This window comes from Pinus tabuliformis, chromosome Q (genome assembly GCF_031772625.1).
Source record: "Pinus tabuliformis cultivar Carrire ecotype Pingquan chromosome Q, CPIR1, whole genome shotgun sequence".
Classification (NCBI taxonomy): Eukaryota; Viridiplantae; Streptophyta; class Pinopsida; order Pinales; family Pinaceae; genus Pinus; species Pinus tabuliformis.
Genome location: NC_142296.1, coordinates 767481194 through 767496972, shown reverse-complemented (window position 1 = coordinate 767496972; position 15779 = coordinate 767481194). Strand labels below are relative to the sequence as shown.

The 15779-nt window shown below is 32.6% G+C and overlaps 2 protein-coding genes across 2 annotated transcripts in view; both read left to right on the top strand.

Moving 5' to 3' along the window:
• The first annotated feature begins 921 nt into the window (after positions 1 to 921).
• Positions 922 to 1938, top strand: LOC149221751 (uncharacterized). Its single transcript, XM_089387470.1, has one exon. The coding sequence runs from the start codon at positions 922 to 924 to the stop codon at positions 1936 to 1938; it is 1017 nt and encodes a 338-aa protein (XP_089243596.1).
• An 8843-nt stretch (positions 1939 to 10781) lies between these two features.
• The window catches only part of LOC149221750 (uncharacterized), a 102711-nt gene continuing 97713 nt past the window's right edge, over positions 10782 to 15779 (top strand). Inside the window, exon 1 of the mRNA XM_089383025.1 lies at positions 10782 to 11072. Coding sequence (XP_089239151.1) covers positions 10819 to 11072 — 254 coding nt within the window. The 5' untranslated portion in view covers positions 10782 to 10818. The remainder of the gene's footprint in view (positions 11073 to 15779) is intronic.

Sequence of the window (15779 nt, the reverse complement as noted above, 5' to 3'; positions counted from 1 at the left end):
GGCAGTTCTTCAATCCATCTCGGTTTTCATGTTATCAGCCCTTCCAACTCCCAAAGGAGTCTTAGAAAAAATCAGAAATATTCAAAGAGATTTTCTGTGGGGTAAGGAGGAAACAAGGAAGAAATGGGCCCTGGTTTCCTGGGAAAAAATCTGCAAACCCAAAAGCCATGGGGGTCTAGGCTTAGATGATCAGGAGATTCTAAATAAAGTACTAGGAGCCAAGCTTTGGTGGCGATGGGTGCAAGAGCCAAGAGCCCTTTGGGCAAGGGTCTGGAAAGAAAAATATGCCAACTCTTGGCACACTAATAATCTCATCAGAATGTCAGGAGATATAAGGGGCTCTCTCATCTGGAACAAGGCTTGGGAGAATAGAAATATAGTGCAACAACACAGTTTCTGGGAAATCAGAGATGGTGAGCAAGCACTCTTTTGGGAGGAAAAATGGAAACAAGAACGGTGTTGTTAAAGGAGGACTTCATAAGTCTCAAACAAGAAACAGATTCCCAAGGATTGAACAAAGTTAAAGATTTCTGGAACATCCCTCAGGGCCAGGACAAGTGGAGAAACTGGAGTAACATTGATTGTAGAAATAACAGCCTCATAACAACAAAAGCAGAAGCACTGAGAAGCATTTTAAAACAAAGGATGATCATGGTCACAGAGGGGCAGGATCAATTGAGATGGGGTAACAACAACAAAGGTACCTTCAATCTCAAAGAGGCAAAGTATATTCTCCTGGGGCTGGAGTCCTGTGTGCCAGAAAAATCTTGGAGGCAACTCTGGTCTCACCAAGGTTGGATGAAAATCAAGCTCTTTATGTGGCTGGTGCACCATAAGAAAATTTTGACTTGGGACAATATTAGAAAAAGGGGTGTCTTGGGGCCTTCTAAATGTCAGCTTTGTGAAGAGCAAGAGGAGACTATGGAGCACATCCTCAACTGCTGCTCTTACACCACCTGGTTGTGGAATTCCTTTTCTAACATTTTCCAACAATCAGACAGGGACAGAGAGAGCATCACAAATACCCTAAATAATTGGAGGAGGAGCTTTTCGAAGAATGAGGTGCTTAATCGGGCATGGGCTTTCACACCAGGATTCATTATCTGGAATGTTTGGAAAGAAAGAAATAAGAGAATCTTTAAGGATGAAAAAGCCAACCCTCAGAAGCTATATGATTTGATTCTAAAGCAGATAAGGGAAACAGTCAGCACCACAGTGCGCAATATCCCAGAGACTCCTCCCTCAACAATGGAGCTGAGAACACTCAGACTGCTGGGATTGCACAAGATCATTCCGCAAGGGCTTGGAAAAAAGAAAACGACAATGAATACAGAGAAAGATTGCTGGCAGCCTCCTCCAAAAAACTACCTGAAATTCAATATTGATGGAGCCTCCAAAGGTAATCCCGGATTAGCTGGGTTTGGAGGAGTTTTAAGGAATGAAGAGGGAAGAATCATATTAATCTTCCACAACCATTTAGGTAAAGCAACCAATAACATGGCGAAACTAATGGTGATGGAGCAGGGCCTAGAAATTCTTATTAAAAATCGTAGCTCAAATGTTATTATAGAGGTAGACTTAGAAATCACCATCAATTCTGTAAAAAGAATCAGCTGTGGATCCAAACCGGAGAAAGTCTCAAATCATTGGAGACTAATCCAGGTTTATCAAAGGATTCAAGCTCACCTTCAAGGTTTGGGATCTGTTAGTTTCAATCATGTGCGCAAAAATGCTAATAGGCTTGCGGACATTCTAGCCAACCAAGGGGTGAACAATGAAGATTGTAGGATGGTGAAGAAGTGGCAAGATCTGCCCCAGAATCGTTTAAAGGTTCTTTGCTATAACCAAGCGGTAGAGGATAGTCAGGTGATCCGTCATAGTGGGAGGGTTTCTTGCAGAGGTGAAGTGTCCCCAGCCAATGTTTCCTTGGCCTCTTGATTTTCCCTTTGGGCGCCATTGGTTCGCGGATGGGTTTGAGACAATCCTTTTTGCCTCTTCAATTCATTCTCCAGTTATGGGTCCTTCGTTAGAGTGGAAGTGGTGGGAGAACTGTTCTTTCAGTTTCCAAATCAGTTTTCCCTCTCGGATTCGTGTGAAGAGCTTGGCTGGTTTCGTTCTTTTGGGGCAAACAGGTAAAAGAATGGCCCTGGTGGATAATGGTAGGTGGTTTATCTCTTCTTCTATAATCCTCAGTGTTTGGCATAAGTTTTCCCCAATCCAGGAAAATGCTTTAGTGAATAATCGTCGGCAGTGGAGTTGGGGGCTTCCGCATCCTAATTCCTATGGTCGGGCGAATATTCAGCAGGTGGAGCGGTATTCAGGAGTTCACACCACTTTCCATCAGAAAGTGGTTTCGGAGTATGGGCAACGATTCCATATAAAGAGTGACACGTGGTGGTGGGATGGATTCGAAAACCACCCTCATCGTGCCTTAAAGTTCGGTGCCTTTTGGCTGTGCGACATCAAGCACAACCGTCCTTTTTTTCTAAGCCATCCGACGGTCTGGATGGATCGAGCAGTTTTGTGGCACGGAAGTGGTTTTCGCGGCCCCAACAAGCGGGAAGTGGTTTTCCCCATTCGGGAGCGATCACAATCGTTGAGCTCCATGTGGCGGTGGGGTCGGGAGGAAAACTGCCCTCATCGCAAGTTATCTTCCGTGCTTGTTGGCTGGTCTGATATTAATATACACCGTCGGCTGGCTCTTGGGGTTTCAACGGTTCAGATCTCCCGTGCAGGTTTGTGGTCCCGGGTGTACAGGCAAGCAGCTCTTCAGTACGTTTTTGGACCGTTTTGTCTAACCCAAGAGGTCGAATCATAGTTTGAGATCTCGGGCGTTGGAGCCACCTTTTCTTGTCGACCGCTTTGAGTTTTACGACTCCATGTCTAAACTCATTTATTTTTCTTCTTTAGAAAGGTTAAGTTTGATGGTAGGAAGCAAGGAAAAGTTTTGCTTTAGTTCTTTTCCTTAGTCAACGACCTTGAGGGTTGTGTTGTAACTCTATGTACTATATTTCTTGATTAATGAATGGGAAGGTCCGACTCTTGCATTAGCAAAAACAAAAAGAAAGATTTATTATACCAAGAGTAATTTTTTTAGAATGTTAAATGTATAGCGATTTTGAAAACTGAGCCTAAGACAACTTAATACATTGCAAAAAAAAAAAAATCAACTATCAAATTGCACATAATGGGATCGGGTTGCTAGACAAGCATCGACACAGACCCTACAAAAAAGGTTATATATATATATATATATATATATATATTTGAAAACAAAAATTGAAAATATTGGAAAAAAACAATAAAAAAATACAAAAATTCAAATATTGAAAAAAATAAAAATAAAAAATAATAAGAAGTAATAAAACATAAAAAAAGGACATGACAAAAAAAATCAAATATAAAAAATATATAGTAATGACATAAAAAAAAAACTATAAAATGAAAAAAAAATTAACCATACCATGTTAAATTTAAAAAAAGAGTAAAGTAAAATAAAAACCAAATAAATAAATTAAAAAAAAATAGCAAAAAAAAAATAAAAATAAAAATCTCTAGCCACCCCGAGGCGGCCCAACTACCCAAGGGTGGCAAGGGGATGATTCATGACAAAAGATAAATTAAATTCCATAAAATATATATTATAAAAAACCATTAAAAAGGTAAAAAGAAATCAATATTAACTTGTAAAAATGAAAAATTTAAATAAATAAAAATAAAAACATATATGTGTGTGAGAGAAAAATCAAATAAAAATAAAAAAATAAATTTTGTAAGTTAAAAATAAAAAATAAAAACATCATTTAAAAAAATGTTAAATAATTACCAAAAATAAAATAAAATAAATAAATATATAATATATATATATATATATATATATATATATATATATATATATATATATATATAATTCAAAACAATTAACATTTTTTTTTAAATTAAAAATATTTATTTATTTTTAATTATATTATAAAATTTAAATTATAAAAAAAAAAAAAAAAAAAAAAAAAAAAAAAAAAAACAATTAAAAAAAACAAAACAATTAAAAATAAATAAATAAATAAACAATTAATGCTACCTCACTACTCCCCTCCCTAACCTCGGCCCACCCCTCTCCGCTCGCCCGCCCCTCCCCCATCTACCTTGCTCCTCCCTCCCTTCCCCACCCTCGGCCCTCCACTCTCCCCTCTGGCTCCCTCCCCTGAACCCTGCGCATCCCTCTCCCCTCCCCACCTAGACCCCAAGCCAACAACTTTTTGGCCACTAGTTGGGGGCCCAGGTGGGGAGGGGAGAGTGGTGCGCGGGGGTTGGGGGTGAGGGGGAGGGAGTGGGAGAGGATAGGGGAAGGCTGAGGGTGGGGAGGGGAGTGGTCAGAGTGGGGAGGGACGGGGATGTCAGGGAGGGAAGGACGGGGAAGGGAGAGGGGAGAGGTAAGGGGGGTACGGGTGGAATGGGAGAAGGGAGGGTTCGGGGTTGCAGAGGAAGGGGGAGCAGAGGGTAGCGGGTGGTTTAATTCTTAAAAAAAAAAATTGTTTTTTGTTTTTTTTTTTCTTTTTAATTTTGTTTTTCTTTTAATTTTTAAAGTTAAACTTTTTTAATTTTTTTTTTTGAATTTTTTTATTTTTTTTATTTTTTATTTTTATTTTTAATTTGCTTTGAATTATTTTTTTTTATTTTTTTTTTAAATTTGTTTTGAATTTTTTTTTAATATGTTTTGAATTTTTATTTTTTTTTGTTAATTTTTTTAAAATTTAATTTTATGTTATTTCTTTAATTTTATAATTTTAATTAAAAAAAATAATTCTTAATTTTTTATTTTATTTTGTTTATTTAAATTATTTAATTTAAATATTTTTTAATTTTAATTTTAATTTTAATTTTAATTTTTTCTTAATTTTTTCTTTTTGGTAATTATTTTATGTTTTTTTTTTACTAATGAAGTTTCTCCTTTTTATTTGTTTTTTTAACTTAAAAAAAAATGTTTTTAGATTTTTTTTTGCAGTTCAATTTGTTTTTCTTTAACTTACATGTTTTTTTTTTTGAAAAAAATCATTTTTATTTATTTATTTATTGTTTGGTTTTTTTGTCTATATATATATATATATATATATATATTTATTTATTTTTACGAGTTAATTTTGGTTTTTTTTTTTTTACTTTTTTATATATTTTTATGTTTTATTACTAACATGTTTTTTTTTGTCATGTTTTTTGTTTTATTTTTATGTTTTATGTTTTTTTTACATTTTAATAGGTTTTTTGTTTTTTTGTTTTTCATTTTCTTATATATTTTTTTGTATTTGATTTTTTTTTTGTCATGCTTTTTATTTTTATTTTTATGTTTTATTACTAATATGAAAATCACCAACATTTTAAAAAAATTATCCACATTTAATTTATTAGAAAATTTAAAGTGTAAAAATTAAGCCCTTTAAACAAAAAAGGTTGATGCAACACTTTTCAAAATCAAGTTGGAATTCACTAACAAATTTTTTTTTTTCACACTTGATACATAAAAAAAATTAAAGTGTCAAAAATAAGCCCTCTAAAAAAATGTGTTGATGCTGCATCAACACTTTTCAAAATTAGCATGAAAAACACTAACATTTAAAAAAATGTTCATACTTGATACATAAAAAAGTTTAAAGTGGCAAAATATGCTCCAAAAAAAATGTGTATTCTGAATCGCCATTTTTCAAAATCTAGTGATTTTTTGCTACCTCAAAAAAACGGGTACTAGGTCATTTTCTCGTTTGATCGGTAACTATGTTGGAAGCGGATGAGACATAATCACTAATTTTGAAGAACATCAATTTAGACCAATTAAGGATTCCCTCCACATCGAGGCCAATGAGGAATTCACGTTTTATTATTAATGTTTTTTTTATCCCTCCTCCCTGTAATCATGTCAAATTGAATTTTGATGTGGTGTCTAAGGGCAACCCTAGTGTGGCATGGTTTGGGGGGACTTTTCGTGATCAAATTTTTGATCCCTTGAGAGTTTATGCAATGAATTATGGGATAGCTAGTAATGACTTGGAAATGTTCTTGGCATTGGAAAATGGTCTTCAACTAACTATTTAGGAAGGCTTTTATTTGTATAGGTTGGAGATTCTCAGATTGCAGTACAATGTCTTCAGAAACTCTTGAATGTTCATCTTGCTATGCAATATGTGAAAAGTTGGCGTTTGGAGGGGGTGGTGTCAAATATTACTTCTTTGATTGATAATTTGGAGTATGTAATTGTTCAACATACTAGACGAACAAGAAACAGGGTTGTGGATTTCTTGGCTAATATGGGATGTCGATTTAAGGAGTTAAATATGGATGAACCTTGGCTTTTGATTTCTAAGGCAGATGAAATGAAGACTCTATAGATATTGATTGAAGAGGTCAAAGCTCCCCAATGGGCGTGTACAACCGAAGCATGCGAGGTTTTTCGAGATGGGCACTAGTGTAACATTTGTTACAAATTTATATGGCAGTGGACAGAGCGATTTAATGCACCTTCGTTAGTTTGTGTGCCATGATGAGACTTAAATCTTGGTTAAGGATGATGGTTGTTCATCGTGCAGGTATTTAGTGAATGGAGGTAAGGTTCCTAACTCGTCCTCTATCTCTAGTAGTTCTTTGTGCATATGCTGGCGGTTATTCTTTGTTCTATCCTCTTTGTAATTATATTATGGTTTTATAGCTATTCTAGCTTAGGTTTATATGGTCCAAGCCTTGGTGAGGAATTCATTATTCGTCTCTTTCCATCAACTTCTTATTTCTATCTCTGGCTGTTCTCTATGCATTATTCAGTCGCTATTATCTAAGTTTGGCTTACAACAATTATATACAGGCCTTATAGTTGTTTTGGTTTGGGTTTCAATGCTCCAAGTTTTAGTGTGGAGTTAATTGTCTGAACATTTTCACCAGCTTCTTCTTTGGGTGTGTCTTAGTCTTAGGGTCCTTGTGTTTCACCTTAATTTCCATTTTCTAAGGTGGATGTATATGCAAATTGGGTATCAATTTCTTAAGTTTTAGATTCTCATTTCTGGGTTTAGTTGGGGTCAAGCATGGAGTCACTCCAATTCATTTAGATATCTACCATTTTCTCTATTATGTGATTCACTGATAAGCTTTGAATTATTAATTTGGGGTCCTCATTTCTAGGTGGTGGTTATGCTTCTATTCTTATTGAGTACATATGGACGATTTGTTGGGCTCTATATTGGATGTGCACTAAATTTCATATTGTTGGGCCTGGGTCCTATGGAATGCTTTTATTGTGGATGGCATTATTTTCTATAGGTTAAGACTACAGGGTATTCCTTTCTATCATTCAATGTCCTTCATAGGTTGTGGTATCACTTTTGGTTGTCCTCGTCATCTTTCATTAGCAATGCTTGTGGCCCCTCGACAACGAATGGTCATTCGAAGAGGAGGCAGAGGCAATGTGGGATAGAAAAGGTTATACCCCTTTTCTTATAACTCTATTTCCACTTCCTTTGATTTTGTCCCTCTAGAAGTTCATAAATAAATTTTGGACCTGGAAAGTGTGGAGTTTAGGGATCGTCCTTATGGCTCAGACTTTGAGCTGGCTAGTACAAAGGTGGGGTGGCTTCCAAATATTGGTCATTTTCGTAAAAGAAGGTCGTGTTTCTTAATCTTCTTGGCATTAAATCAACAAACTACCACATTCCTTCGTCTTCTGTTCAAGTATAAACAAGTAGAGAATTATACTGCATTCTTATCTTTGGAATATATAATGAGAATAGTTTGCAGTATACGGTTTTGTTTAAACAATGTGGATTCATGTCTATCATGAGTGGAGTCTTTCTTGGTTACTGACTCAGGCTCGAGTGACCTCATTGACCCTCTTGCTAATAGTGGGAATACTCCAACCTTGTTTTCTTCTGACAATGAATCATATGGAAATGATAAGTGAGGGTAGGTACCTCTTTGTCTTTTGTTTAGATAGTTGGCTTAGACTTTTGTTTTGACTTCTTATGGTTCTCATTCTGGTGATGTATATGGCAGCTTTCCGTTTATTTTGCGTAATTTCTAGATCTGGTATTATGGTGCCTGCATGGAGGGCATTTAAATTATGTTCAATGTCTCTTCACAAGTCTCCTTGGTTTAATTTTAGTGTCGGTGGCATTCTGAGAAATACATTGCATTATCTTTTTGTTGTAAAACATGTAAGCTGATGTATGGAAATGTCCTATAGTATCAAATATCTCCTCTCTTTTTCTCGGCGAAATTATAAGTCTGGTTATGTTTGCGGATGGTAGTTGGGTATCTTTGATGACATAGATGGGCTTGTGTTTGTATAATGATTGTATCTCATGAGGCAACTTGTGTTATTGGATAAGTTTTTGGATATGGGTTATGATACTCTGTGATATTGTAAACATTATGGGTTGGTAATAGGTTGACCATGCTTTAGCATGTGTTTCTGATGTACATCTTTTTTTGATATTAAAATACAAAACTATATATTTACAAAGAAAAATTGATTGATTGCAAAAAAAAAATGTATACTTGTTTTTTTAACCATTTTTTCTTTAATTTATAAAACATGTTATATATGAGTATTATATATATAAGTGTGAAAAAAACAATATTATAATAAAAATATATGATAATTTCTAACAACAATTTCAATTAATTAAAAGGTTAATTTGCCATTACATATATATCCTAATATAGCATGATTTTTATATCAAAATTTATCTTTCTTCACACAATACATAAATAAACCTATCTTTTAATGTTTTGGAATAATCATAATAAATAATTTATAATGTTTCGAAATAATTAATAATTGATTTTGAAATAACCTTGCATACATTTTTCAGTTAATGTTTTAAAAAATGTTTTTTACAATTCAAGTAGGTGGATGTATCATTTCTACGATAATAACTTATATATATATATATATATATATATATATATATATATATATATATAAACTTATATTTATATTATATATTTATATATATATATATATATATATATAGATATATATATATAGAGTAAATTTATTTTTAATCAGTCATATTTCCATTGACTAATTATGTATTGCAAATGCAAATTTTTGTGTCATTTCGATAGTAGTATATAGTAGTTAGAATCTTCTCTATCCTTGGATGTAATGCAAAATTTTATGGCTTCATGTTAATATATCTTTTTAATATAGATATATATATAGAGTAAATTTATTTTTAATGTTAATGTATTTAGTTTTGTCTTTGATTGTATATTATTTTCTCTTTGATCAAAACTTTATGGTGTTTATTCATAATTTAATATTGAGAATTCAATTTTTGTTATTATTTAAATTTATTTATTTGTAAAGTGATTGGTATGGATTTTATTATGGGTTGTTTAGTAACTTTTATTTTTATTAGTTACACATTTTTTCTGGATATTTTCAATTTAAAGAAACTTATTATTATATTAAAAACATATTTTAATAAATTTAACTATAAAAAATTATATATATTAATAAAAAATAAAACACACATATAATATAATATAATATATTTATATATCTATATATATATAAACTTAATTATAATTTTTAATTTTTTATAATGATATTGAAAAATACAATATTTTATTAATTATTTTAATTTTATGTTTATTGTTTTTAATTAAATTAAATTATATTTAAATTAAGTAACCAATACTAATTTTAATATTAAAATAATTTAACATATATATTATAAATTATAATTTTTATGATATAACATTTAAAAGTACATATAGACATCAAAAAACTATCTCTTTATACATTCAATGAATCCGAAACTAAAATCACGCTATAATAATACTTTCCATTACCTCTCTCGAACGCGAAATTAGGAAGGAAGGGAAGATCTATAGAAAGCTTAAAGTGTGCATACTTTTATGAGTGTGCCATTTTGTTTGTTACCACATTGCCACTCGTAAAATAAAACCAACATATATATATAAAGTGTATATATGTTAATATATATAATATTAATTAATTATATTTTTTAATTTTTCAGGATGACATTTAACAATATAATAATTTAGTTATTTTAATTTGTTGTTTTTAATTTAAATAGATTATATTTAAATTAAGTTAGAAATATTAGTAATCTAATTTATAGAAAATAATGTTTTTCAATTAAATTCATCAAAATTCAACAATATAATTTCAAGTTTTTTTGTTATTTAAAATATATTTTTGAATGGATAAATGAATTTAGCACCCTGAAAAACCCAAAGACACTAGAAATAAATGTGCAAATTAAACAATTTAAATTCAAATTTTTAAAAATCATTATCTTTTAGTTAAAATTAATCGTGAAAAAAATATTTAATATATAAATTAAACTACACCGTTATTTAATATTAAAAAAAATAAAAAGTACACATAGACATCAAAAAATTATCTCTTTATAGATTCAATGAATCCGAAACTAAAAACACGCTATAATAATACTTTCCATTACCTCTCTCGACGCGAAATTAGGAAGGAAGGGAAGACGTATAGAAAGCGTAAAGCGTGCATACTTTTATGAGTCGGTAGCACATTGCCACCGCTAACATAAATTCTGATACATTACCACCGTTTCCGTTACAATTAAAAGAGGTGCGTGCACCATATTTTCCTGATTACTGCATCATCACTGACCGTCCGTTACCAATGCCGTGGGCTGGGCGCCGTCACGATTTTTCGTTGAATTAAATTTAGGCGGACTATACAGTTTTTTCGTTACAATTGCATCATTTATAAATTCTTCGCTGCCTTTAATGGTGACGTTGACACAGAAACGGCGAGAGCAGATAGCAGACACGATGGCTTCAAAGGGAACGCTGTTCGCACTGTTAATGGTGGTGTTTACAGCACAGAGGATCACGGCGCAGCTTCCAATTCCTCCACGATACGATGGATTTTTGTACAAGAATCGTCTACGTGCGAATTCAGTGCTGGTGGAGGCGTTCTTTGATCCCCTGTGTCCAGACAGCAGGGACTCATGGTGGCCATTGAAGAAGGTCCTTCGCTTCTACGGTGACAAGCTTACCTTCATTGTCCATCCCTATCCGCTACCGTATGCTCTCTCATCCTCTCCTCTCCTCTCTTCTTTCTCCCTTCAATTTCCATGTCCTGTGTCTACTGTTGTTAAAGAAAAAGGTTTTTAATTATTTCTTATACATATTAAATCTGTAGGACTAAATCTTCCCATCATCTAATTATTGGATTAGTTAGTCTAACCATTGTACCACGTTCGTTTTATTACTATAGTTAGTACTAGAGACTTACCGTTATTGAATGTAGAAATTTGGGAGATAAGGAACAACTTTTTATTAATTGAATTTTAAAATACTTCAAAATCTCCGATTAAAATAAAAATATCAGACCTAGATTCAGCTTATCATGCAAATTATATACAACTAAGAATACTAAATTTGACAAAATCAAGATAAGAATACCAAACCTAGAACCACGCAAGGCCAGGAATACTAAATTTGACAAAATCAACATAGCTTTAGGCAGAGTCTCTTTCAACCAATAAATATCGTAGTTACCACTGTAAAATTCAATAGAAAAACTATTTGAGATTAAATTTCTTATTAATACTTGTAAACAGAATTGTTTGTTATTTAAATTTAGTTTTTTTTTAGCAATTATAAATTTTTACTATAATTTAAAGTGAAATTTATTGTTTTTTATAATTGTAAATTTTTTAATATATAATTTATTGTTTATCATAACCTTTTTAATATCGAAATCTCTATTTTATTTTATTTTTAAATTAAATTTTTTATTAATAATTTTTTATTATTATAAGTGACTTAAACGGTCAATTAAGTCAGCAAAAATATTAAGGGCTGCTATGATAAATATTCAATGACTTAAATTGTCAATTAAATCACAGAAGTATTAAGCACGATACACTAAAATAAAGGTTAATCCAGTATCTTTTCATCTAAGCAATTCTCTCTGGTCAAAATAAAATAAATTTGAATTTTGACTGTACACTATTGAAATCTGCCTACCTGCAATATAATTGCATATACTTCTAGGCAAGAAATCATGGGTGTATTTCTCATTTTTAACTCCCGCTTAAGTCAAAGGCACTTTGTGGGCATCCAACCTTCAGTTAACTGATTGAAATATTTATCAATGAGAAGTTCAGGCTCAAGAACTCTGATAAAGTGGTCTGATTTCTTAATGAGAAGTCCATGCTTAAGAACTCTGATAAAATTGTCTTAGATGAAATCAAGGTTAATTCCAGACTCCCTTCGTTTAAGGTAACTGGAAAGATTCCTCAAGGAAGGAAGGAAAAGTTCAGAATGAAGAACCCTGATAGAATGGTCGTAAATGAGATTAATGAGTTAATTTCAGACTCCTTCCATTTTATCTCTTATGTCCTCTTCTCTCATCCACCAGATTCCAGCAGGGCCTGGTGTAATATGGTCAACGCAGCATCGCCCTGAGCAAGTATAGTACACGTGTAATTTTCTTTTTCCTTTCTAAGGCCTATGATATCTCAAGGTGGCATTCACCTAACCAACTCAGTTTTTGTGTTGAGACAACATACTCTATTGAGGTAAATGTTCATTGCTACTTCAAGAGGGAATTAGAGATGAACAGTAAATTCATTGCCAAGTGTCATCAACTTTCATTCTCTCGCATGCTCCCCTTTTTAGATTGTATGGTTTTGTACTAGCATGCAATCAAGTTCATGTGAAAAAACTCTATACCATCCACTACATCTTCTGCCTCTACATTGTGCATGACTCCAACCTAGTGGAAATGGCTATCTCTAGCATTCTTGTTGCACATATTAGTTGTTTACTTGCATACATGACAGGATTATAGTGGGATACATAAATAGGAAACATCTGTATAAGCTAATGATCCATAATTAAGGGATTAGGAATATATATATTTAATTGATATAGATTCTTAATCTAAAATAAAAAATTGTTTTAATCAAGTTAAGAATAAGTTAAATTTGTTTTATCTAATCATTCACAATTTAATTAAATATGGAAAAAATGTCTTTCAATATGGTAAATATAGTGAAAAGGAAGTGTTATGTATCAAGAGATTCAAGGCTCAAACACCCCCAAGTTACATGTGTCTATGGAAGAGGAATATATAGGCACATAGGGGTTATAGTGGTAATGGTTGGAATCGATCTCATATCACATGAGTATGAAACTAGCCTAGTTGTCGATTCCTCTAGTCACAAAAAACACCTTGAAGATAGAAAACTAGGCACACTTGAGAGTTGTATGCCAAGGAAATTTGAGTTGCAAGGAAAGTTTGATGACTAAAGAGGAGTATTTTGATGCCTTCAATCAGTTGGGAAAATGAGGTTAAATGCATCCTAAGAGACGGGGGATGCTCTACTATAGAGAGGAGGGTGCTCTAGCCCCAGCATATAAACCACTAACAAACCCTAATATAATTTCTTAAGAAAAAAAAAAATTTATTATGTATCTTTTCCAACTAGATAAAACCAAAGACTATGTAATCTAAAGGACTACTAGGAAATGTTCTTATGAGGGTTTTACCATTTGTTGAGAAAAAACCAACATATAAAGTGCTTCTAAATGATAGTTAGCCGATGAGTTGCAGCAATGCTACTAGGGTGCATTATTTGCAAAGCCAATGATGAAAATATTCCCCAAACTAAAATGCTTAAGAAGTAGTGTGGACTCCAACCTCTAAGGTGAGCATTGAAGCAACCATAAGCTATTTTTTTAGAAAATAAAGTGTATATCTCAAATTTATATTTGTTGAACAACATTTTCACAAGTGATGGGGGTTGCATAGATAGCCAAAAGGTCAAACCCCAACGGCTATTTTTTTTCAATGGCTAGCTCAATAAGAGGTGCAATTGGCTTCTAAAGAGGTTATGGTCTCTCTTATAGAGGCTAGGATGACAAAAACATCCCCTTAAAATTTTTCTTCATGATGAATAAATAGATATAAGAAGGAGGAGTGCACCTTAGTTTTTAGCTTGAAATGCTAGATCATATGTGATATGGCATCCATGTGGGCCCCAAGGTGGCACTCCCTCCTTCATTTTCCATGGTTAATGTTGCATGACACCCTCTTAGTGAAATTGGGGAAAAAATAGCTTGTGCACCCAAAGCATAATGATTATGAGTTTTTTTTAATAACTAAAATTAATTACTTTAGACATGACTTAAGAAATCAATCAAATGACCATAATTGGTCCAAAGTATATGTTATATTCATTAGGAATGTGCAAATACATGTAATATGTGTCCTTTATGGATTATATACACGATGAAAGTTCTAGAGCTCAAAATATGACTAACGTACTAAAAAGGCTTGTGAAATGGATGACATGGTAGATCCTCTTAACCTAGCACACCACTGAGGAAACCATCCATGTACTAGAAAATTGGTACTCAATCTTCGATAATGACAAAGGTGTGATGAATGATGAATATATGCTATAATATATACGCATGCATGCTTCTTTGGATTTACTGCAAGACCATAGTATTATGTTGCATGGCCCCTATGTGATGTGTGTGGTAACAATGACTTCAACATGGGGCCATGCACTCTAAAAGAGAACATAAGAACTTTGGAATATCTGCTAATACCTGCACCTACAACCACCTTAACCAATCAAATAGATAATGCAGGGTGGTACAATCACCTTCAAATCCATATAAAAATAAAATCAAAATATAAACATAAATAAATGCACTGGGATGTAGAACATCAAAAATGGTCGAAAAGGAATGCAAGGAGCCAAAATGATAACAATTGCAAGAGATTAAAGCAACTACTCCAGCCTACCACTATAGGGAGTTTATTTATTTATGCAACCATTTTTTTATTGTGTGTGTGTGAAGACATTAATCACATTTTGTATATATAACTTAAAAATATTCCCATTTACATATAAGGGAAACTTCTTACCATTCAAATGACTTAGATTCAAATAATTATTTCATATTTTTCCATGGATCTTTAAGTGACTAAGTTATAACTCTTAAAATTTCCATGCATCCAAGAATTTTTTTTTCATTTGTTTCGTAGCAAGACCAAGTACCTAACTTCAAGTAATATTTCACGAGCTTTTTCAAGTAATATTGCAACAATTGGTATGCAAGAACATTTAGGTGGATGGGAAACTTGAAATTTAGTCCATTTACAAGCTAAAAAGGATTCATATCCATGGCTTGATTCTCGGTGATTATGTTTACCCACCATGCATACTTTATCTTGCAACCCCAATTCTTCTTGTTGTCACTGATCACTTTTTTTATAGTTTTCATAAGGTTCTTGTTATTCAATTATATTAAACCATTGCTTTATCGGTGATAATTTGAAGAATTAGATAATATGATTCCATAATTAAAACAAAATGTGGATAGCTTGGTAGACTAAAGGCCTTTGCATTATCAATTGTAATCCTTAATGGAACACCAAAACTCATTATAATTTTTTCTTTATCAACTCGTTAATTGTTCTTTTAGTTGGAATGGCCTCAACCCATCTAGTAAAGTAATTGATATCCATCAAGCTCCACTTATGGCCATTGCTAGAGTTATCCTCAATTTTTTTGATGAAATCAAAACCCCATTAATTAAAAGCTTCCTCTATCACCACCACTTGCAAAGGAAAAATATCCAAATGATTCTTCCTAGGGAAGAACTAACATGGTTTACACCCTTTCACAAAATTGTGTGCATCAATGAATAACATGGGCTAATAATACCCAATTCTTAGTATTTTATGCATTATGGTATGAGCAGTA